Consider the following 26,259-nt stretch of genomic DNA (forward strand, 5'->3'; position numbering starts at 1 on the left):
TAAAAGGTTTTATGTGAGATCATGTGATCTACTCAGAAAACAATTCTGAATTCATTAAATAAGATTACAGATATAAACCCACCCTTCATTTCTTTGAAGGTATAAGAGGAGCCACATGGCATGGGGGTCAAAGAGGATTTAAGTGAAATGTAGAAGTGTGAAGTTCCATTGTTATCGGAGGGATGCTCAGCACTGGAGAGCTACACAGACTGTGCAGTACAAAGACACATCACACCAAGCAGTGTGTGTGGCTTCGACTATGACCCTTAAGGACCAGCAAGATGTACTGAAACCAAAAGGTTATAAAGATGACTTAGTATCTTAAAATGTAAATGAGTTTTTCAAATAAATGCCAAATTGATACATTATGGGGGTATTATTAGCAAACTATTCTGATATATAGAGGTACAATTCCATTATTCTGTAGCTTCAGTCAAAAACCTTATTGTATATGGATGTGATGTTACAGCCATGTGTAACAAACTGCCTGTCAATCGGAAGTCTTGTTATACATGTATTTACCTTCAGATTTATATCTAATGAGGTTTTTGATTGACAACTGAGGAGCTGGATGGACTATATAGAGACTTTCTGAATTTGAAATGAAGGGCTCGCTGATCTAATAGTGTTTACACATGACTGTGTGCCAGTTTATATATTATCTGAATTAATAAAAATGAATCCACTGACTTTAGCTGCCTTGGTAAATAGAAACATACAGAAAAAGCACTGAAACGTTAAAAATCAACATAACTTGCAATATTGAATCAAGGAGATTATCTGTATGCCCTTCTGCATTGGGGAACTTACTTACTTATAAAGCATTTTGAAGCATAAATATTTAAGAAGTATATAGAGCCTTAAAATCTTTCACAAATTAAGGAGATGTTTAATTCTTAACTTTCTAGTTCCTGAACTAGAACATGAGGAATAGCACTAACTTAAAATTTTTTTTTTACTAAGTCTAAAAATCCCAAATTAGCTATTACATATAAGTGTATTCTCTTGCAATGCAGGAGCCTTTTTCATATGCTAACAAGATTGGTCTCTGCCACAGCATATTATATCCTGTGCTCACTATGCACAATTCAATAGCATGGTTACCAAGTGAGAAATGCTAAAAAATAGAAGCTTTTCAGAACAAGTAATTCTGGGCCTCCTAAAAGCCTACTAACATCAGCTTCCAAAATATTTCATTGTTCAATTCCACTTAGGATATGAACTGTATCAATTGAAGACAATTGTTTCAAAGTTGGGGCTGACTGATTATAGAGGAAATTAAGGAAAGAGAAAGGAAAGCAGTGAAACAACTGACACATATCTTGTGTGCCAAGAAAATTAGTCTTGACACTCCAACTGAAACTGTTACACTGATGTCTTTTCTCTCTCAAGCAGAGGTAAAGCAGCTAGAGAGGAGATGAACGTAGGTGTTTTCTCAGCAGATGCTTGGGAATGACTTCTGGTGGTCTGGAAGCACTGAGTTAGGCTATAATTAACTGGAATATCATTCTTGTCAGGCACTGTCTGGCTGAGGTTACTTGTGCCCTCTGGGTTACTGAAAGTGCTTCTCGGTCAATGACAAATGTAGGTGATGACCAGAGTTAATGGTTTATAGTAGCAGAGAAAGGCAATGGAGCAGGTTAATCCAGAAAATGAGGGAAAATATTCCTGTGCCTTTGTGTCCAATAAAATATAAGTAGGTTTATTACAGTCTTAAACTTCTTATAAACTTTATAAATTCTGTATAAATCATTGCTCAGTTAATGGATGCCTAGGACTGATCCCAAACCTCTTATCTTTCATTTGAGATCACTGCCCCCTTCTTCTGCCCCCAAGTACCGCTAACTAACTTAACTGGAGGGTCAGAGTTGCATTGGAAATCATGGCCATGCCACTTTAGGGCCAGACCCCTTGGGATGGGTCTGGAATAGCAGTGTCCGAGTGCTGTATGAGCTAGATCTGTGCTGTGTGCTTGGTTAGATTTCTGTTGTGAAAACATTAATGGGCAAGCTCACCAAATGGTGCTGGGCACAACAAATCATTTGGAGGTGTGCATGACAGATCATTTGGAGGTGTGCACAACCTGATCATATGTCAATCAGATGTTGGCTATTGGTCCATATTTCTTTTATCTCAACTGCCAGAACAAAGCAGAGATATTCTTGCAGTTCTCTGTCAACTTCCAAAAGTCTCTGCGTTGCAGAGAGTAATCTGTTGTGCATAAAACTGTATTTGTGTATACAAAATACATGCAAATGCTTATATGAACACCTATCTCCTAAAGGGAAAAGAGTAGAAGACTCCATGATGTCTACCATGGACCTTGCCATATAGGTGTAATTAACCTGTGAACTGTTTGGATACTACACCAATGGACACTATTAAAAAAGCTTAAGATCTCTCGCACATCTTTCTGTGTGTGCCTTTTTCTTAAGCATGGAATGGAAGTCTTCATGTATCTGACTTGGTTAAACTAGACTTAGAGCAGTACTGAAATTCATTCTCTAATAAATTTTTGGCTGTCTTTCTGATATTTGGCTCCTGATGAGTTACGTTTTCAATATCTATTTGGAGCTGATTAGTTAGGAAGAGGTGATGTTCCCTTGCCATGTTACTTGCAGCATTGTTGGCTAAACTGCTTGGTGTATCTTCATGAACAGCTCCAAGAGAAGGAAAGGTAGAGGTGGTTCCTTTCTGGCTCCTCTCCTGACTAGCTCTTGTCAGACTCTCTCCCCCTACTGTTCTGCTGCTTCCTCCTCCTGTCCTTGTCTGATACCAGGAGGTGAGAACATGTAGGCCCCAGATCCAAGTTGTGCCTGTAGCCTCTGCAGGGGAGCTTACTGTCTCATTCCTCTGTTTTTCAACACTATTGTCCCATCACTGGGAAAGGAAGGAATGGCCATGTGGTTAAGGCACTGGACTGAGACTTATGAAATCTGGGTTTAATTCCCACCTATAAACATCTCATGTGACCTTAGGTAATTCATGTGCAAAAGGATTTCCAAGAGGCCCTACGAGGTGCTCTACAGAGGATTTGGACACTTGGGGCATGGCTACACTGGGAACTTCAAAGCGCTGTCGCGGGAACGCTCCCACGGCAGCGCTTTGAAGTGTGAGTGTGGTCGGGTGCGAGCACTGAGAGAGAGCTCTCCCAGTGCTCCTGGTAATCCACCTCCATGAGGGGATTAGCTCCAAGTCCTGGGAGCATGGCTCCCAGTGCTCAGAGCCTGTCTACACTAGCGCTTTAAAGCTCTCAGACTTTGCTGTACACAGCGGGGTGATTTTTCACACCCCTGAGCCAGCGAGTTAGAGCGCTATAAAATGTAAATGCAGACAAGCCCTCAGTAAGGTGAATCTTCCATGCAGAATGTGGGTAGTGCTGTGCTGTCTGGTTTCTCAGCTGATTGCCCATCTCCTGGTATTTTCAAACCCACAATGCTATTATGCTGTACCTATGCTCTCCCTGTTTCTAAATATCTCCCACCTCTGAGTCCAAGGTCACTTAATTTATGACACTGGATTTATAGCTTATTATAACAAGCTGTAACCCACTAACCTTCTCTTTCCCCCCCTATGACTGCAGAGGTGTTAACAGGCCGCCCTGCATTGAATGATCCCTTACAATATGTGCTAACTACTTATGCTAAACAATCTGTTCCACCTTGCATTTTGCTGTGAGGCTGGGAGTACCCTTCCCAGACCTGAAGAAGTATGTTTCTCAAAAGCTTCTCTCTCTCATCAACAGCAGTTGGTCCAATAAAAGATATTTCTGCATCCATCTTGTCTCCTCAGGGTCACTTAAGGTATTTCAATCTTCTTATGGGATGTCTCTGGCCTGCTAGAAGAGTATCCTCAGCACCCTCAAGACCAAAAACAAATAAAAACATTCAGAGTAAGGTCTTTAACCTTTCCAGTGAATCAGTTTAGTTCTTCTTACAAACAAAAGTAGTCCTTTTTGTAAAAAAAAAATAAAAAAATCTTTGCAGATAGGCTTTTCTGAGAACTCTCCTTAGAAAACTGGAATGATACATTGGTTATTAGTGATGTAGTGAAATTCTGCTATGCTCCCTTAATCAAAGATAGACTGTTCTATTTGCAGTGGTGCTTTCATTATGAAGATGATGCCAGCAAGTTAGCAAAAGAGAATGGTAAAAGTAATGTCTAAATTTTTGTTGTGGTTGACTGACTTTTGGTGGTTTTCATTACTAGTGCTCTGCAATGATAAATAAAAATATGTATGTGATTTATGTATCACATGTACTCAGTGCTTTGGGTTGTCATTTGACTCTGGCTGACTACCATTTCCAATTATTTGGTATTAGGACAAACGGTACAAAAACAGTTGAAATACCTGAGTAATTTAATTGTTTTTGTTTCTCTAAAAAGAACACTCCTTTCTAAAGCTAGCCCAAAAATATATTTTGTGAGTACAAGATTTTTAATAACCCTAAAATCAATAGACGTTACTCAATTTAAAAACACACTTATGACAACAGTTTTTTTAAAGAGAATCATTCCCTTGATGTTGAAAATCCAAACTCTGTAGTACTGAGGACCTGCATGTGAACAGGACTATAAATAGAAGTGTAATTACCTTCATAGATTTCCATTTTCTAGAGGAAGAAACACACACAAAAGGGTATAATAGTGACAAAGGAGACTTAAACAAACAAAACACCTTCCCATTTAAGAATTCCAAGGTGATGGTAACAAATGTGGGTTTAAAACATGTATCTCTTTAGTTGAAAGTATCCCTTTAAATTTGACTTAGGACCCAACACTTAGTTGGCTCACTGCAGGATTGGGCCCTACATACCTGTGGTGAAATCCTGCCCCCATTGAAATCAATAGGAGTGTTGTTATTAACTTGTCTTTAATTTTCAAAAATAGCCAAGTGACTTTGGATCGTAAGTACCATTGACTTCAAAGTTAAGACATGAAATTCAATGAGACCTGCTCCTACATCACTTGGGTGCTTTTAGGTAATCTCTCCCCTGATGATGCAATATGATCTAGTCTCATTAAAGCCAACCTCCAGAGTCACCCACATGGAATAGCTAGCAGGATTGGGCCTTCGTTTGGAACACCCGATAGAGCTACATTTGATGGCTACACTTTACCTTTCTGTTTTAATTATACCCTTAGTCTTAACTGTCTCTTGCATAAGGACAGCATTATTCTGTAGCATGAGCCTGACTAAATGTGAAACTTCTTTCAAGTGAGTAGAAATCTGAGGATTAAGACATGGCAAAATGTACTTCTCTCCAGCCAGATCAGTCTCTGAATAGAAGCTCTTTCAAATGTACAACTTTCTTAACTGAGAAACTTTCATTTTAAAAAGTGCATTATGCACTGTCTGAGTGCAGTACTGGAGCACGGGATCTCTAGAGTTTAAATTTGTTAACGAGACTACGTATAAAACATTTGGTTGAGATGTGACTTTCGACAAGTCCTATAAATTGTGGTTCTGCTCTGAGAAGTGACTATAAAAATGGCATAATGGGGTTCCATGTTCACTTCTATCAGGGTCTCATCTGGCATGGTGCTAAGCACCATGCAGGAGATGCTACTTCCATGGATTACAGGGGAGTTGAGAATGCTCAGCGCCTTGCAGGGTGAGTCATTGAGGGTTTGTCTAAACTAGGAAAAGAGAGGTCAGGATCAGTGAACCCCTAACCTCAAAGTCCCTTCATCTAGGCAAACCTTCAGCATCTTCCTTATCACATCTGATCAGTTTCAGTAAATACCCTTTTCCTTTTTAATTCAACTTAAAATCTGAGACAGCTCAGTCATTTACTTTTTCGTAAATTGCCACCAGTAAAATTCTTTTTACATCTGTTATCTTTGTAGATCCAACATAGCTAAGAGTGAGCAGGATTCTCTTTCTTTTTTTCTGCATCAATAAGGATTGTTCATCAAGTTCCAGTTGGTTACACTTACTCACATACACTGAAGACTAGTGGAGTTGCACAGGTGTCACTGAGCCAATAGTATGGTGACAGTAGGGTTGTATGAGTATAACCCAGGGCATGGCTTGGCCTGCAGATCTTAAGTCACCAAAGTTAGCCTGCCAGAGTGAATACACAGGGACTGATTCACCAGTGCTCCCTGGGCAATTTACACTGGCTACCCTAGGACAAAGCTGGCAGCACAACTTTGGTAAGGCATCTCTTGAGCAGAGGCAGATTAGGGGTTTATGGGGCCATGGGCCAGAGCAAATGCCTCCACCGCTCCACTCTAACACTCCTGCTGGGGAAATGGGGTTGGGGCATGGGGGCTCACCCCACCCTGCCCCTCTGCCCGGCACTCCTTCCAGGGAGCGGGGTTGGGGCGTGGGGGCTTCCCACGCTCCCTGGCAGGAGCGCCAGGTGAACAGGCGGAACAGAGCAAGCCCTCACACCCTGACCCAGCTCCCTGGCAGGACCGCTGGGCAGGCGGGCAGAGCGGGTCAGGGTACAGGCATTTTTTGGGCATGGGTCCCCGTTGGCCCAGTGGCTAATCCGTCACTGCTCTTCAGGCTGGACCTCGTTGTCTGGGGAACAGCTGGCAACTCTGCATCTGCATATTTCTGGTGTGGCAAGTGTTCCTGGGATGTGGAAGAGGCGTGAGAGGACTATTTCTACACTTTGACTGTTTTATGGCACTTGTGAGACCGATAGGGCTCACACTGGGACCATACCAGCCCACGTACAGAGGAGGCACACACTGCTTTCTGCTGTCCTGGAGGTGGAATGAATTGGATCCACAGTAAAACCTGATATTAGCCTCTGTCTCAGTTTCCCTTCTCACAGTGGTATTGTGTTCTATTAAATTGGTGCGTATTCAGCTCTTTCAAGATGAGAAATGCTATACATATGCCATGTCATAGTGGGATATGTTAGGAACACTTAGTTGCATCCATTACTTGGATCTATGTTATTGACCCTTAGGTAACTGAAAATCTGAGAAGGCATCCTAATGTATCAGTGATTTGGACAGGAGAAAACAAGACTTGCTAAGCTTCCCCAGTTTATACAGCTATTTCACCAGTAAGCAAACCCCTCACTGTAAGTCTGGAAGAAACTGTGAAGTGTTTGTTACCTGAGAAGTGCCTCTTCCTTCCAGCCACATACAATCTCTCAGAAGGTAGCGCATTTTTGATGGTGCTGGTTTACGCGCAGTGTATGGAGTGAGCTTAATATCTGACTGTGAACTTGTAGGGGCACAGGGAAACTAAAGGAGGGTCTGAGGAGTAGCGGATGAGATGTTAAAGGTCTATCTCAAAGGAGCATCCATGAATGCATGGCAGTATGCTTGTTCAGTCTTAATCACAGAACAGGGGGAAAGTATTGACCAAAGTAACCTCATGAGTGTAATTTCATTTGTCATGCAGACGCTGCCTGGAATAAGGACCTAATCTTGTAGCGCTATCTCCCACAGATAGAACTGGGCCTATAATAGAAATACTAATTTGCTACACACAAAAATCTAAGTGTTACTAACTTCCTCAGATGCTTCTGGGTCTATGCTTGGAAGCCAGAAGCCTGGCTTCAAACCTTAGTTTGTTTTGCAGGTGGAATTTCTTTAGAGAGAAACTTATAGTAATATATACACTAACAGTATAAAAGGTAGATGGACAGGTGGGAAGGTAAGAGCCCACCTTCCCAGTGGAATAACACTTACATGAGTCAGTTGGTAGAGTCCTTTAAGAATGTGTGTGTAGGGTGGGAAGGAATGGAATCTTCAGTATAGTTCCTGCTGTAGGAATGTTTACCACAGGGACGTTTCACATAATGAGACATAAGGACAAACAAGGTTTGACTCTGATTCTGAGAGCTTCAGAGACTATCTAAGACTATTAATAACTGTCAGCGGAGATCTCTGTGTTCAAATCAAAGAGTAAGTTTCCAAAAAGGAGAATTCTGCAATTTTACCTTGACATGAGCTGTCCAAGTATTGTGCAAAAATGACATGTCGGTAACTGAAAAGAGCCTCACCTTGTAAATGCCTCATTAAATTCCTGTTGCATAATGACTCTTAAGGAGAGAGACACCATCAACTTAAAACTACACTTGTCTGAAAGCTTGCCTATCACGCTATAGCGACAAAATAACTGCAAATATCCCTACATCTGACGGAAGGGAGAACATTTTTTTTCCCTTCCTTTTTTACGTTTAGTTTATTTCATGAATCTGTCTATACAAAATACGGTCAAATTCAGTTTCCACTATATAGATAATACCCCCTCCCCTCTGCGCCTTTCAAACAGTAACAGGGGAGAGGAAAAACGGATGAAAATTAGGAAACTCCTAAGTTTCATTAAAGTCACAAATATGCAAGGGGAGTAATAGCGGGCAGATGTAGTACCTGAAACAAAACTAGGTTTATTTTGTCAGCTTTAGACTATTTCCATCTCTTCACCATCTTGAGGTATCTATACTTGTGTCTGAATCTATAATAATGCCCTTCAGTATAAGAAATACGTCCTTATCTTGGTACACCTCTCAGATGAACAGGAGGCAACTTGCATTCCCGCCCTTGGGGGCACCTGCCCCAAAACAGGTATAGAGTGCGGGAGAGGGCAGTTGGTACCTTTTACACCTTGCCTAGGGACAGTAGCTTCAAACTCTCTGGTCACATATATGTAAGAGCCTTGTAAGTGGATGCTCCCTGAATCCATGCATCTTGCAAATGCTCTAACCCTGCATAGTTTGTAGACTGTGCTGGCCATCTCCAGATCTCCCAGCAGATCTGGGGATGTAAATGGCTTGTACTGCTGCAAATGGATTTTCCACAGCTGGGGGACTTGAGCCTGGGTTCCCAGGTCAGAAGTCAAGGCATGAATCACATCCACTATCTTTAATATAAAAACAGGAATGTTTTGTAGCTTCTTCATATTGGACTTCCCACCATTGTAGATATACTATTTTACTATTGGTCATATTGTCTCATCTCAAACATCTGTTTACACCTATTTTCAAATGTCTGTATTAATCACAGAATTGTAGGACTGGAATGGACCTCGTCTTGTCCAATCCCCTGCACACATGGCAGGACCAAGTATTATCTAGACCATCCCTGACAAGTGTCTCACTTGCTCTTAAAAATCTCCAATGATGGTGGTTCCACAACCTCCCTAGGCAATTTATTCCAATGCTTAACTACCCTGACAGTTAGGAAGTTTTTCCTGATGTCCAACGTAAACCGCCCTTGCTGCAATTTAGCCCATTGCTTCTTGACCTATCCTCAGAGGTTAAGGAGAACAATTTTTCTCCCTCCTCCTTGTAACAACCTTTTATGTATTTGAAAACTGTTACCATGTCCCCTCTTGGTCCTGTCTTCTCCACACTAAACCAATTTTTTTCAATCTTCTCTCATAGGTCATATTTTCTAGACCTTTAATCATTTTTGTTGCTCTTCTCTGGACTTTCTCCAATTTGTCCACATCTTTCCTGAAATGTGGTGCCCAGAACTGGAAACAGTATTCCAACTGAGGCCTAGTCAGTGTGGAGTAGAGTGGAAGAATTACTTCTCATGTCTTGCTTACAACACTGCTGCTAATACATCCCAGAATGATGTTTGCTTTTTTTGCAACAGTGTTACACTGTTGAATCATATTTAGCTTGTGATCCACAATGATCCCTAGATTCCTTTCCACAGTACTCCTTCCTAGGCAGTCATTTCCCATGTTATATGTGTGCAATTGATTGTTTCTTCCTAAGTAGAGTACTTTGCAATTGTCCTTATTGAATTTCATCCTGTTTACTTCAGGCCATTTCTCCAGTTTGTCCAGAACATTTTTGAATTTTAATCCTATCCTCCAAAGCATTTGCAATCCCTCCCAGCTTGGTATTGTCCACAAACTTTATAAGTGTACTCTCTATGTCATTATCTAAATCATTCATGAAAATATTGAACAGAACTGGACCCAGAACAGATCCCTGTGGGACCCCACCTGTTTGTTAGACTCAGACCTGAACAAAATCTCCAGTCCAAACATCCTGGACCCTGGGAAAGGTATGAACTGTAGCTTGCTCCTGTTTTAAAAAATAGGTTGACCCAAAACCTCAGATCCAATCACACCCTGAACTTTAGAGGAGTACAATTCAGAATTTTGCTTCTGAGGCCCCTCGAAGATGCATAGTAGAAATTTAATTTGTAAGATATACTTTGCACCTGCAGGACACATTCCACTGGAGAATCTAAAGCACTTTACAAGCATTAATTTAGCCTGGTAGCACCCTTGTGTGGTCGGTACAGCATTTAGAAGTATGCCCATTTCATAGATAGAGAAACTGAGGGTTAGAAATTCAGGTCACTTGCCTAAAGTAATATAAGAAGACAATGGCAGACATTGGAACAAGAGACAGGGAGTCAGGTTTTCAAGCTTCTTCTAATTAAACACATCCTTATGTTCAATGGAAAATAGTGCATGCAGGTCTCTAGAACAGTGTATGAATATTGTAAGATCATGTATAGATTTTGAGCTTGATCTGCATGATGTAAACAAGTTGCTAAATAATCATTGCTTTTAAACCTATTTGTTAGATTAAGCCTGTATTACTAATCAAGTAAACCACTGGAAAGACTATTTTGAGGTTGCTGAGTGACTCTTTTTTGTGAGTGCTAAACATAGTTTTCACAAATAATTGAGGTTTATTGATAGAACGATTTGACTTCCTCCAGGTTCTGAATTGTCACTAAGCAAGTGTTCTGCTTATCATCCATAATGAATCAACTTCCAGTGGTGAAAAAGCTTCTTTTGCCTTGGTTTGGATTGAGCAGAGAAAAACCACCCACCCAGGAGGAACAAAGAAATATAATAATACACAATGGCCCTAATAAAGCATCCAGTAATGTCATTCTTCCACATGTTTCCCAAACCTGTATGGAGATGGGAGCCCATCCACTAGAGGCTTTCATATTCAGCCATTATGGGGTAAATTACCAGAAAATAAGCATGCAGTGAACAATTTAGGAAATGGGTCACCTTTTAAACTTATTATTTCAGCCATAAATAAATCCAGGGAAACTTTTAAATTCTTGATAGAAAGGAATAGGAGTGCAGCCTCCTAGAGCATCATTCTTTTAAAGGAATGCCTACCTGGATTGTCCCTATTTAAAAGGGGAACGGTGTCTGCTTAGTAACAGTGTGAATGCTCTCTCAAAGCCTGGAGGTAAAGGAGTGCCATTCTGAGACTTGTTGTGCAATCTGAATTATGGCAAGTATGCATGTGAATTACCCAAGGCAATAAGGAAAGGCCAACGCAATTTCTTGTTTAAGCTTGAATGAGAAGAATAATTAAGCTTGTAGCTTATGTTTTAAAATGTGACTTTTAGGATCCTGCCATCTTGCTAGTCTCTGGTTTGTGGACCAAGGGATTGGAGGGGATGCAAAGAGCCCTAAACCTATGAGAAGAGAGGGAGGAGCCAACAGACCATGCTGACTTCTTCTTTCACGGGGAATTCTTCATACCTGTTCTGCACAGGTGGGGCTGTAAAGGGGGGATGCTGAGCCAAGAAGAGGGTGAGGGTGGGGAGTAGTCTCTGTTTATTTCTCATTATTATATATCTTTCTAAAAGGTGAATTAAATGCTTTTACAATTATTTTACAGGGTTTCTATTTGAGAAGAGAGAGTACTAGCTTCTGTTGAGATGATTTTTCCTGGGTTAATAATTAAACCATAAATATTTAAGTAAAATGTGATGTTCATATTGAGGACTGGAACTGGAGGACCCTGACAAATGCTTTTGTATATCTAAAGTGGGGTTCACAGGGTAGTATATGTACATTTCCATTGTCACATTGTCCCCTTTCATCATATTATGCCGTATTAATCCTGTTCAGATTAAACCCTTCATTATTAGAAGTCTGTATTTTGATTAACAACATCTTTGTATTCAATGGGAATTTTGCCCTAGTGAGGGCTGCAAGACTGGGTCTTTGGGGCCAGATTAATGGCTGTGTTGGGAGAGAGGGAACGCTGGTTGGACCTCTCAGTATTGTCTGCTGCTGAGAGCCAAGGCAAGGCTAAAGCCTCTCTGGGGATGCTCTAATTTGGACCTCCTACAATAATAACCTGTGTTGTATTTGCAACAGGAGGTAACTGTCAGGGTGTGGTCATGCTCCCTCCAGTTCACCTCGCAGGGGCCCTTGGGCCAAAGCGTTTTCAGAGACAGTGCACAGCTGTTGGAACTAGCTCTGCACTGGGCTGGGAACTGCTCTGCACCTGTGTGTCCCTCTGTGCCAGCATAGCATAGCTGGTGTGAAGTGGCTACACTGACCTCACATATATCCCTGGGCATGTAAGGCCCAGAGTCACTGGAGAGAGAATTAGACATTTTCTTGTGAAATGAAGTCAAAATATTTAATGTTGCTGCTTTTTATAGCTAATGACATTTTCACTTTAACTTTTTGGAATTTAGTAGAAGCAAATGCAGTTGTAAGAATTAAAAATGAAAGATATCACTTTAGCTTACACAGAGATTGCCAGCATGCTTGGAGCAGAGGGGTCCTTTCCACCTATTTTAAGATACCGTACTTGGTTTTAGATAACTGATTTTGATTAATTGTTAATCAGGACCTATTTTTGCCTTCTTAAATGTCTCTGGCCTAGTTGGTTTAATTGGGTGGAGAAGAATGCAAATATTAGTATCTTTTTTATAACATTCAGCATGTGTATATGGCGCTTTAAAACAATTGCCGCCTGATACAAACATGAAAAAAGTAAGCTGTAAAATGACTGTAACTACACTAAACTCATCCCATTTTAAGGAACTGTAGATGGCCCAATGTTCAGGGCTTAAATGGAATCTTGGGCCTTGAGTGAGTTCTAAGGAATTTTACTTAAATCTCCTGATGTTAGTTGGGGTGAACTTCTGTACATATCAGTGGCAAAGCTAGAATGAGACGTTTGGGTGGGCCCCGACTTCAGGTGGGCGGGCAATGGTGGAGGGCAGGAGGAGGGAGAGTAGGAATGATCGGGGGGCCCGCCTGTGTCCACCCCCTCTAGTCCAGCCAGCCTTGTGGGGGACAATGGATGCTCTATCCAGGGGCTCCCGGGGGCCCCACACGTGCACCCATCTCTGGGAGGAGATTCTACTCTCCAGTGTGCATGGCTCCCAGCACCTATCCCCATCGCACCGCCACAAGCCAGGCCCGGTTCCCCGAGGTGGCAGGCCTACGTTTTTGATAATAGTCGTTGCTGGGCGGGCTGGCTGGCCACTCTCCTCCTGCTGCGGAGTGCATGGTATGCGCATCAGGCACTTCACTGCTATGCCGCTGCTGTCCCTCTCACTCTGGACATGCTGGGGAGTGGGGTGCGTGCATCTGGTGTGCAGCATCCTCCAGATCTGGGTGGGGCTAATGCTGGGACGGGAGCAGAGCTGGTGCGGGGATGGGCGTGGATGCCAAGTGCGTGGGCCCACCAGACCCACCCATAGCTAAGCCCCGGTACATACATGTATTAGATTTTGTTATTCATTTAATGAATAATTTATATTCAAATCTAATACCCAAATCTAATCTGAATTTTAGGTGCCCAAGGAATGCAAGATGGGATCTGTGCTGGGAAAAGAAAACATTCACAAAGCAAATGACCCATGAAGTGCAGAGTAGTGTAACACTGTAAAGCAAAACACATAATGAAATGAAGAGGAAAACTGTTGTATAGAAACATTACAGCAATCAAACAGGTTATTTTAAAGGAATACAATAGTTTTGTTTCAGCAAAACGTTTCTGATTTTTTTTTTAATTAAACTGATCTCTTTTGGTTCATCTGGCAGGTTGGTAAAGGCTTATTTGTTAAACATTGCAAAGTTTATTGCGGAAACCAATAAAGCACGAAAAAAATTCTAGAATTTATTCTGAATAGCTGCTGGAGGCTCAACTCAGTGACTGAATGGAGATAGTCTGAAACCTTTGGGTTTTAAATGTTTCATAGGGCTATGTACTCCCCTGCATGTGCTGTTTCTGCCTAGGAAACAGGGAAACGTCCTTTACATTCTCTCATTTTGGGCAGAAGTAATGGGGTTTGTTGCCAAAATCTCACCCAAGATCCCTGAAGGCCGGAGCCATCTATGTGCAGGCCTTATTTCCATGCTGGCTCTCAACTTCCTCCAGGCCTTAGTAGCATAGTTCCTGTGAGAACCATATCTCCAGATGGTTTAACCCATTGGCTTAGATCCCTCCCAGTAATGGAAGTTCTGCAGCCTGGAGAAGGATGGCAAGTACAGTGAGCTGCAGTGGAGGTGGAATAGCAGTGGAGAGGGCAAATGATGGTGCAGAGTGGTTCCCTGTTTGTGGAGGAGGGTACCATGCCACAGAATTTGGTGCTTTTTCCTCCTCAATGGGCCTTAGTTTTGCCAGTTTTTTGTCTCCTCTGCCCGTGTCTTATGACTTCTCTAAACATTTCTGAAGTCCAGTTGAATATAATTATACATGGGAGCCAGTTTATTTTGGAAAGAATATTCCATTTCTATCCTCCCTTGCTTTGTGGATAGGAAATTATACTGATGGGCTAGCTATGACTATGGAGTTATAACGTGGTGAGGTTATAACTCCATAGTCATAGCTGATGGACTGCTGAAACACCATAAAATCTTCTGGGTGAACATGTAAGTTTCAGAAATAAAATAACTTGACCCAAAGGTACAACATTGCAGCCAAGGTTAGGAGAATAAAATTTCATATTGATAATATCATGAAGTTGCTTTGGACATATTTCTTTGTTTTAAAATATTTGTAATAGAATTTGACAGCTGTTTATGTGGTGATTTATAGCAATCCTTTACTGATGTGAATACTTGAAATCTATTTGCATGCTTTGAGTTTTGCTAGGAGTACATATTTAACAATTTGCTATAGCAGACTGACTGCTTCAAGGGAACACATCTAGTAAGGTTAAACTAAAATGCAACAGAGATTAGGCTTAGAGACCTTCTTGTTGTCTTACATAGCTTTTATATGAGATCAAGGTTTGGGATCTGGAAACCTATGAGACCTAGACAGTGACCAACTGTATTTTTTTCCTTGTCAAACATATTTTAAATGTTGGTTTTACCAGGCACATAAAAATGCCCATTTGTTCTAAAGTGCTCCTCTATTCTGAAAAGAAAAAATATCCGGGATGGGAGAAGTGACGTTCCTTGTCTGTCCCCCAGTGACTCTACATTAAATTTGCTCAGTTTACAAGTAAAGATGTTACCTATCTAGCCAGCCTTGCAAACTTGCCCATGGATCTGAAAGCCATGCTGGGTTCATCCAGGCTCGTGTCTCACACCAGTAGTAAAAGTTGTGTAATAGGAATATAGTTAATATATCTGTTAATGTGTGAGCCAGATTAGAATCCAGCTCACTCTCCCTGCTAGCTCTGCACAGCAACAGGTGTAAAATGGAGTACAAATGACTTCACTGACTAAACTCAGTAAAACTGACTCTACTACTACTGACTCTACTACTACTGTTTTCAGGGAGTAGGTATGTTGGGTGTATTCTCTATATAGCTGCTTTTCTGACCATAACTGTACTTCAGTATAGATCACAGGTAGACTCTACTAGAAAAGCTAATAAGAATAGTTCTTACTGAAGTACATTAGAATGGCCATACTGGACTAGACCAGCAGTCCATTTACGTCAGTATCCTGCTTCTGACAGTAACCAGTGTCAGGTGCCTCAGAGGGAATGAAGAGAACAGGGCAGTTTTGAGTGATCCATCCCCTGTTGTCCAATCCCAGCTTTTGGCAGTTGGAAGTTAGGGATACCCATCACAGAAAGTTGTGTCCCAGATCACCCAGGCTAATAACCATGGATAGACCTATCCTCCATTAAATTCTCTAATTCTTTTTTTGAACCCAGTTATACTTTTGGCCTTCTCAACATCCCATGGCAATGAGTTCCACAGGTTGACTATGCGTTGTGTGAAAAAATACTGCCTTGCGTTTGTTTTAAACTTGCTGCCTATTATTGTCATTGGTGACCCCCCCCCCAGTTCTTGTGTTATGTGAAGGGATAAATAACACTTCCCTGTTCACTTTCTCCATACCATTCATGATTTTATAGACCTCTGTCATATTCCTCCTTAACTGTCTGTTTTTTAAACTGAACAGTCCCAGTCTTTTTAATCTCTCCTCATCTGGAACCTGTTTCATACCCCTAATAATTTTTGTTGCCCTTCTCTCTACTTTTTCCAGTTCTAATGTATCTTTTTTGAGATAGGGCGACCAGAACTGAGCTCAGTACTCAAGATGTGGGTGTACCATGAATTTAAATTGTCTGTCTCTTTCCTGATGGTTCCTAACATTATTTCTTTTTGTACTGCTGCTGCACATTGAGCAGATGTTTTCAAAAAACTACCCACGATGACTCTCAGATCTCTTTCTTGAGTGATAACAGCTAATTTAGACCCCTTCATTTTGTATGTATAGTTGGGATTATGTTTTCCAGCATGCATTACTTTTCATTTATCGACACTGAATTTCATCTGCCATTTTGTTGCTCAGTCACCCAGTTTAGTGAGTTCTGTTCGTGACTCTTTGCAGTCTGCTTTGGACTAAACTATCTTGAATAATTTTGTATCATTGGCAAATTTTGCCACTTCACTGTTCACCCTGTTTTCCAGATCATTTGTGAACATTTTTGAACAGCACAGGCCCCAATACATATCCTTGGGGGACCCTGCTATTTATCTCTCTCCATTATGAAAACTGACCTTTTATTCCTGTCCTTTGTTTCCTGTTAGATTTTAACCAGCTACTGATCCATGAGAGAACTTTCCCTCTTATCCCATGACTCCTTACTTTGCTTAAGAGCCTTTGGTATGGGGACCTTGTCAAAGACTTTCTGAAAGTCCAAGTACACTATATCCACTGGATCATCTTTGTTCACATGCTTGTTGACACCCTCAAAGACGTCTAATGTATTGGTGAGGCATGATTTCCCCTTACAAAGCCATGTTGACTCTTTCCCAACATATCGTGGGGATATTGTATATATCTATACTGTAATCGCTAGTATCACCTCTAGAGCCTTTTTAAAATATTGGCGTTACATTAGCTATTCTCCAGTCATCTGGTACAGAGGCCGATTTTAAGTGATAGGTTATATACCTCAGTTAGTAGTTCTGCAGTTTCATATTTGAGTTTCTTCAGAACTCTTGGGTGAATACCATCTGGTCCTGGTGACTTACTACTGTTCAATTTATCAATTTGTTCCAAAATTTCTATTGACATCTCAGTCTTGGACAGTTCCTCAGATTTGTCTGCTTAAAAGAATAAAAAGAACTTCACTTATCAATTAGTTGTATTACACATTTTTGTAAAACTAATCTAATTTAATATCATTCATAAAACAGAATTTATTGCCATGCAATGACTGGCATCATATGGCAAATGGTCCCACATTCCTCACCTCCTTACTATTGATTATGCAGCTTTAACTATTCACACTTCGTAATTCACATTTCTCATCTTGCTCCTACTTGTCTACAATTTTTTTTTGAATGCATGACTCGCCCGCAAAGAGTCTTCAGTCTTTCAATTATGGGAGCAGAACTGTTTCTGGCAAAGTTCTTAATGTTCTCCTGTTGAATGAGTACTGGCTGAACCAGACTAGGGCTGGGAATTTTGTCAGAAAGTGAATTAATCTTGCTGTTAATTTAGACAGAAAGAACAACTTGTGTACGATCACTAAAAAAATGAAACCTTTAAAATGTAGGCTTCCATTATTTTCCCATTGAATCTTTTCAAGAAGGGCTAATATATTTTTAAAGCACTTAGCTGGAAATTTTGTGTGTAAAATCAATTTTGTTTTGCCTTTCAGGTATACTAAACCACTAACCTTTGCTGACTGCATTAGTGATGAATTGCCATTAGGATGGGAAGAAGCTTATGACCCTCAAGTTGGAGTTTATTACGTAGACCACAATAGCAGTAAGTGATATATGTTTTGCAATATATTATTGTGTATAGTCCACTTATTTACCGATTCATTATGCATACATTATCATAGCATATTAGAAATAAGCTCCAATGGCCAAAGAACATGATCACCACAAATAGACCACTCCCTGCACCTTGACTCCACCCAGAAGACCTAAATCTCCAGGAGCTGGATTCTCCCTCTTGCAGGATGCAAATATCTCCTTAGGACAGAGGTGGGCAAATTACGGCCCACGGGCCACATCTGGCCTGCGGGACCCTCCTGCCCGGCCCTGAGTTCCTGGCTTGGGAGGCTAGACCCAGCCCCTCCCCCGCTGTCCTCCCTCCCCTGCAGCCTCAGCGAGCCACACTGCCGGTGCAATGCTGTGGGCAGCCAGGCAGTGCAGTTGCAGAGCCATGGCCTGACCTGGTGCACTGGGCGGCACAGCTGTAGCGCTGCCAGCCACTGGTGCTCCAGGCAGTGTCTTAAGGGGGTTGGGCGGGGGGGGGGGAGAGGGTTGGATAGAGGGTAGGGGAGTTGGGGGGGGTAGTCAGAGGGCAGGGGTGTGAATGGGGCAGGGATCCTGGGAGGGGGGGCAGTCAGGAAGGAGGTGGGGAGTTGGATTGGGTGGCGGGGGACAGTCAGGGGTGGGGTGTCTGGGGGTGGTGGATGGGGTAGGAGTCCCGGGGGGGCCGTCAGGGGACAGGGTGGGTTGGATGGGGCAGGAGCCGTCGGGGTGAGAAGCGCGGGTGGGGGGGAGTCGGCTAGGAGGCAGGGGGCTGGGCCATGCCTGGCTGTTTGGGAAGACACGGCCTCCCCTAACCGGCCCGCCATACAATTTTGGAAACCCGATGTGACCCTCAGGCCAAAAAGTTTGCCTGCCCCTGCCTTGGGAGTTGCATTCATAGTGTGAAGGGGAGAATTGGGCCTCTGCAGTTCATCAGCCTCTATCTGCTACAAATGGGTTATCGCTCCCCAGCTGATGAAAAGACCAAGTTCCTAAAGGACCTGGATGCTGACGGGAGTCCACTCTCTGGGTGAAATTCACCTCCATGCAGAGGGTCAGCTCAAAGCACTTAAATAGTGCAAAGACCTTGTGCTGACCTCTGCACAAGGCTGAATTTCACCCATTGTCTCTAAATACTTCTAGAGGTTCTGTAAGTGTATGGGGGAGGTGTTTGCTTAATACAGCTCTTCATTCTCTCTCTTCAGAAGCAAAACTTTTAGTAAAGTAGATTTGGAATATAATAAAATGGTACACCATCTTGAGATTGTTAATATTTGTAGTTTTCATGCAGTTTCATTCTCAGCACTAAGAGGCTAAGCCTCTGGATGCCCTCTTGGTAAGGCTGCTCCATCGGCCTAAAGTATTGTGCATTACAAGAAGCTTAGATGGCTTTCAGAGAAATTGAGTGCAAACATGCATATTTATTTCAAAGTACAGTAGCTGGTATGACAGGGTCGGGCCAGATAGCTATAGGAGAGTAATAGAAAGCAGATATATTAGCCCCAGGCTAAGTAGGTCCCTTTTCCCTGGGTAAGGTTACAGGGAATGTTCCAGAAAAATCAGGAACCTTCTGGAGATAATTAAGACAGGCTGATTGGAACACCTGCAGCCAATCAAGAAGCTGCTAGAATCAACTAAGGAAGGCTAATCAGGGCACCTGGGTTTTAAAAAGGAGCTTACTTCAGTTTGTGGTGTGTGTGTGAGGAGCTGGGAGTGAGAACGCAGACTGTTGGAGGACTGAGGTGTACAAGCATTATCAGACACCAGGAAGAAGGTCCTAGGGTGAAGATAAAGAAGGTGTTGGGAGGAGGCCATGGGGAAGTAGCCCAGGGAGTTGCAGCTGTTGCACAGCTGTTCCAGGAGGCACTCTACACAGCTGCATTCCACAGGGCCCTGGGCTGGAACCCGGAGTAGAGGGCGGGTCCGGGTTCCCCCCAAATCCTCCCAACTCCTTGTCAGACACAGAAGGAGTCGACCTGGACTGTGAATTCAGAAAAACGGCCAAGCTGAGGGCTGCTGTTAAGCTCCAAGGCGAGCAAATCCGCCAATAAGCGCAAGACCCACCAAGGTAGAGCAGGAACTTTGTCACACTGGATACATATTACAAAGGCTGCTGAAATGAAATGTCATTGTAAGTGTGTTTTTGAGTTGTATTAGAATCAGCCCCCTGAAAGGCACAGCTCTTGCAAAGAAATAAGAATAATTAGATTTGGCCCCCCCAAAATGAAATCACTTTACTCTAGCATATATAGAGAAAAGTAGGCCTTGCTTTGTGGAATAGACTAACTTGCTTTGACTCATTCAGATTGTCACAGCTAACAGATGCTCAGAGAAATACTTTGGACAGGGATATTAGAGGCAGAGGTATTGAAGGCAATTCTGTCATTAAACTGCAAGAGGAGTTGCTGTGTTAATCTTCCCAGCAGGATTCTAGAAGGAATACAAATCAGCTTTGTCTAGCTATTTCTTACCACTGACTCTTAAGAGAAGAACTCATCAGAGAAACTCTTCGGACAGGGAAAACTCCAAAAAATGTTCCCACTGACCATCCAATCTTGCTAACTGCATGGTCTTTAAGACACTATAAAGAAATGTATATAGTGTCTTAGTATGGTGGCCATTTTTATTCAGTGCAGAGAAGGCATTCAGTGAAGTTGGTTGGAAATACTTGTTCTGCTTGCTCCATAAACCTGAAGTAGACAATACTTTTCTGTAGCTGCATTGGGCTCCTGATACTTCAGTCTGATTCACATTGGCATATCCTCATTGAACTCAGTGCAGCTCTGCTCATGCAAATCTAATTGACGGATTGAGGCCTGAATGACCACTGTTACTCTTAAAAGCTTTGGTTTCTCATGGATGGCAAACCCCACAGATACTTGGCACCAGACAGTTTAAAGAATATTGCAGGCATATTGGTGGCATCTTCTTACTCAGAACTAGAACTGGCTTGAAACTTTATCAACAAATTTTGATTGGGGGGAGGGGAGAAAAATCACTACCCCCATTTTCCAAACCAGCTCTATTCATAACCATAATAGATCAAACCATAGTCAGCTTTCTGTGGCTGATCAACAGACACATCTTGTGTTGGTTGCTTACAGAATCATTTGGAGAAGAGACCAAAGTGATACCCGCTCCCCAGGGACTATTTCATTTTGTTCTGTAGGGGAAGGAATTTTCAGTATGGTAGCAGGTTTAAAAATTTCAGTCTAATTATAAGCAGTACACCCAAGGACAGAGCTAAATTAAATCCAATGCCAGCAACCAGTCAGATGAAATGAGCTGAGAACACTTCTAACCTACTATCTGAGATAAAGTAAACATAATTCAATTGAATTGCATACCCAGAATATTATATATCTATCGTATATTATTAATGAACTTCCCAAATTCGTACTTCTCAGACTGCAGTACAACTTTTTTTCAGAGCTTCATTTGAGATAAGCCAAAATTCTCTTGCCAAACAGTGATGCTAACAAAGTGAGCCTTTATTCCTCAAACACGAAACCATTACAACAAGCTCTGAACTGAGTGATAGACACAAGCGAAAAACAACAAATTACAGAATAATCTGTGCTTGTATAATCTCTTCATCTGATATTCTCAAGGCACCTTCTCACATCAACTGGGATGAATCGAGCCCTGTGCCTGAATTTTATTGATCATAGAATCATAGAATATCAGGGTTGGAAGGGACCCCAGAAGGTCATCTAGTCCAACCCCCTGCTCAAAGCAGGACCAATTCCCAGTTAAATCATCCCAGCCAGGGCTTTGTCAAGCCTGACCTTAAAAACCTCTAAGGAAGGAGATTCTACCACCTCCCTAGGTAACGCATTCCAGTGTTTCACCACCCTCTTAGTGAAAAAGTTTTTCCTAATATCCAATCTAAACCTCCCCCACTGCAACTTGAGACCATTACTCCTCGTTCTGTCATCTGCTACCATTGAGAACAGTCTAGAGCCATCCTCTTTGGAACCCCCTTTCAGGTAGTTGAAAGCAACTATCAAATCCCCCCTCATTCTTCTCTTCTGCAGGCTAAACAATCCCAGCTCCCTCAGCCTCTCCTCATAACTCATGTGTTCCAGTCCCCTAATCATTTTTGTTGCCCTTCGCTGGACTCTCTCCAATTTATCCACATCCTTCTTGAAGTGTGGGGCCCAAAACTAGACACAGTACTCCAGATGAGGCCTCACCAATGTCGAATAGAGGGGAACGATCACGTCCCTCGATCTGCTCGCTATGCCCCTACTTATACATCCCAAAATGCCATTGGCCTTCTTGGCAACAAGGGCACACTGCTGACTCATATCCAGCTTCTCGTCCACTGTCACCCCTAGGTCCTTTTCCGCAGAACTGCTGCCTAGCCATTCGGTCCCTAGTCTGTAGCTGTGCATTGGGTTCTTCCGTCCTAAGTGCAGGACCCTGCACTTATCCTTATTGAACCTCATCAGATTTCTTTTGGCCCAATCCTCCAATTTGTCTAGGTCCTTCTGTATCCTATCCCTCCCCTCCAGCGTATCTACCACTCCTCCCAGTTTAGTATCATCCGCAAATTTGCTGAGAGTGCAATCCACACCATCCTCCAGATCATTTATGAAGATATTGAACAAAACCGGCCCCAGGACCGACCCTTGGGGTACTCCACTTGATACCGGCTGCCAACTAGACATGGAGCCATTGATCACTACCCGTTGAGCCCGACAATCTAGCCAGCTTTCCACCCACCTTATAGTGCATTCATCCAGCCCATACTTCCTTAACTTGCTGACAAGAATACTGTGGGAGACGGTGTCAAAAGCTTTGCTAAAGTCAAGAAACAATACATCCACTGCTTTCCCTTCATCCACAGAACCAGTAATCTCATCATAAAAGGCGATTAGATTAGTCAGGCATGACCTTCCCTTGGTGAATCCATGCTGGCTGTTCCTGATCACTTTCCTCTCATGCAAGTGCTTCAGGATTGATTCTTTGAGGACCTGCTCCATGATTTTTCCAGGGACTGAGGTGAGGCTGACTGGCCTGTAGTTCCCAGGATCCTCCTTCTTCCCTTTTTTAAAGATTGGCACTACATTAGCCTTTTTCCAGTCATCCGGGACTTCCCCGGTTCGCCACGAGTTTTCAAAGATAATGGCCAATGGCTCTGCAATCACAGCCGCCAATTCCTTCAGCACTCTCGGATGCAACTCGTCCGGCCCCATGGACTTGTGCACGTCCAGCTTTTCTAAATAGTCCCTAACCACCTCTATCTCCTCAGAGGGCTGGCCATCTCTTCCCCATTTTGTGATGCCCAGCGCAGCAGTCTGGGAGCTGACCTTGTTAGTGAAAACAGAGGCAAAAAAAGCATTGAGTACATTAGCTTTTTCCACATCCTCTGTCACTAGGTTGCCTCCCTCATTCAGTAAGGGGCCCACACATTCCTTGGCTTTCTTCTTGTTGCCAACATACCTGAAGAAACCCTTCTTGTTACTCTTGACATCTCTGGCTAGCTGCAGCTCCAGGTGCGATTTGGCCCTCCTGATATCATTCCTATATGCCCGAGCAATATTTTTATACTCTTCCCTGGTCATATGTCCAACCTTCCACTTCTTGTAAGCTTCTTTTTTATGTTTAAGATCCGCTAGGATTTCACCATTAAGCCAAGCTGGTTGCCTGCCATATTTACTATTCTTGCGACTCATTGGGATGGTTTGTCCCTGTAACCTCAACAGGGATTCCTTGAAATACAGCCAGCTCTCCTGGACTCCTTTCCCCTTCAAGTTAGTCCCCCAGGGGATCCTGGCCATCCGTTCCCTGAGGGAGTCGAAGTCTGCTTTCCTGAAGTCCAGGGTCCGTATCCTGCTGCTTACCTTTCTTCCCTGCGTCAGGATCCTGAACTCAACCAACTCATGGTCACTGCCTCCCAGATTCCCATCCACTTTTGCTTCCCCCACTAATTCTACCCGGTTTGTGAGCAGCAGGTGAAGAAAAGCGCCCCCCCTAGTTGGCTCCTCTAGCACTTGCGCCAGGAAATTGTCCCCTACGCTTTCCAAAAACTTTCTGGATTGTCTATGCACCGCTGTATTGCTCTCCCAGCAGATATCAGGAAAATTAAAGTCACCCATGAGAATCAGGGCATGCGATCTAGTAGCTTCCGTGAGCTGCCGGAAGAAAGCCTCATCTACCTCATCCCCCTGGTCCGGTGGTCTATAGCAGACTCCCACCACTACATCACTCTTGTTGCACACACTTCTAAACTTAGTCCAGAGACACTCAGGTTTTTCTGCAGTTTCGTACCGGAGCTCTGAGCAGTCATACTGCTCCCTTACATACAGTGCTACTCCCCCACCTTTTCTGCCCTGCCTGTCCTTCCTGAACAGTTTATAACCATCCATGACAGTACTCCAGTCATGTGAGTTATCCCACCAAGTCTCTGTTATTCCGATCACGTCATAGTTCCTTGACATCACCAGGACCTCCAGTTCTCCCTGCTTGTTTCCAAGTCTTTGTGCATTTGTATATAAGCACTTGAGATAACCTGTTGATCGCCCCTCATTCCCAGTATGAGGCAGGAGCCCTCCCCTCACAGACATTCCTGCCTGTGCTTCCTCCCGGTATCCCGCTTTCCCACTTACCTCAGGGCTTTGGTCTCCTTCCCCCGGTGAACCTAGTTTAAAGCCCTCCTCACTAGGTTAGCCAGCCTGCTGGCTAAGATGCTCTTCCCTCTCTTCGTAAGATGGAGCCCATCTCTGCCCAGCTCCTTCATGGAACACCATCCCATGGTCAAAGAAACCAAAGCCTTCTCTCCGACACCACCTGCGTAGCCATTCGTTGACTTCCACGATTCGACGCTCCCTACCTAGGCCTTTTCCTTCCACGGGGAGGATGGACGAGAACACCACTTGCGCCTCCAACTCCTTTATCCTTCTTCCTAGAGCCACATAATCCGCAGTGATCCGCTCAAGGTCATTCTTGGCAGTATCATTGGTGCCCACGTGGAGAAGCAGGAAGGGGTAGCGATCCGAGGGCTTGATGAGTCTCGGCAGTCTCTCCGTCACATCGCGAATCTTAGCCCCCGGCAAGCAGCAGACTTCTCGGTTTTCCCGGTCAGGGCGGCAGATAGATGACTCAGTCCCCCGGAGGAGAGAGTCCCCGACCACCACCACCCGCCTTCTCCTCTTGGGAGTGGTGGTCGTGGAACTCCCAACCTCAGGACATAGCATCTCATGCCTTCCAACCAGCGGAGTCTCCTTCTGCTTTCTCGCCCCAGACATATCATCTGGTCCACTCTCTGCAACGATACCTGATTCATGATTGCATATTTTGTAATTGGTGCTCAATTTGTGCTGCAACTGGGGGAATGTAGCTTGATGCTTTGATTACTAATTGTGATGAATTAAATGCTCTGATGCAAGAGAGAACAGACTGTGGTCTCCCTATACAATTGCATAGTTGATCTTCTGTATTAGTCTCCTGCCAAGTATCACTTACCTGAATGAGTCACATTTGCCCTTGCTGTGTGTCTTATGTCAGCTGAAGTGTTCTCCTTTCAGCCCATCCTCCAATGACCAGATGCTGTCAGGGCTTCCTCCCTTTTCCCTTTTGCAGGTACCCTCACCCCTGCCAGGCTTCTTAGTGCAGCACATTGATGCAGGAAGTGGGGAAGAATAGATGGCCAGCACAGCTGCTGTTTGGTCCTGAGCATTCACAGGTCCCAGCATGGCAGAGACAAGAGGGTTTAAAAAAATGCAGGGATAGAAGACTGAGAAGTAGGGAGTGTGAAACTCCACTACAGCAATAACGGGGAGGACAAGGTAGTGGACTAGAGACCATGGTGAGGGGAAAGGTGAGTATATGTGAGCAGAAAACTAGAGGGCAAGGTGGTTTTGTGGCCAATGCACAGGATTGCACATCAGAACTCCTGGGTTTTCAGTCTCCAGCTTTCCTTGGTCACACAGCAAGTTAATAGCAAAGTCACATTGCCCGTGCCTCAGTTTACTAATCTGCAAAAAGGGGATAGAACACTGATCTACTTCCTGGGTAGGTGAAATCACCTTGCAATCCTTGGCAGTATTAACACTACTCATGAGAAAGCAAACTTTTTAGTTCATCCTCACTTCACATGCTCACATCTGCAAAGGTCACTTGAACTAAGAACTGCATTGAAAAATGCGATATAGATATGCTAAAGAGGGCTGGGGAAGAACCCAACTGTTTTTTAAACAGGACCAAGGGAATACCTGTCAGCTGTCACATTTTAAAAAGATTTTTTGCCAATTTTTTAGAAGTTCATAATGTGTTTCATGAAACTTTGAACAAACATAATTTGGGTGTTTGAAAAATCAGCTGCTTTCTCTCAAATTCACACTTCTGAAT

The 26,259-nt window shown here is 43.1% G+C and overlaps 1 protein-coding gene across 1 annotated transcript in view; it reads left to right on the plus strand.

Annotated features, from left to right (window-relative positions):
- The window catches only part of WWC1 (WW and C2 domain containing 1), a 138,022-nt gene that overhangs the window by 46,846 nt on the left and 64,917 nt on the right, over positions 1–26,259 (plus strand). The window contains exon 2 of the mRNA XM_073355938.2: positions 17,799–17,908. Coding sequence (XP_073212039.1) covers positions 17,799–17,908 — 110 coding nt within the window. The remainder of the gene's footprint in view (positions 1–17,798; positions 17,909–26,259) is intronic.

The sequence above is a fragment of the Lepidochelys kempii genome, chromosome 8 (assembly GCF_965140285.1).
Source record: "Lepidochelys kempii isolate rLepKem1 chromosome 8, rLepKem1.hap1, whole genome shotgun sequence".
NCBI lineage: Eukaryota > Metazoa > Chordata > Testudines > Cheloniidae > Lepidochelys > Lepidochelys kempii.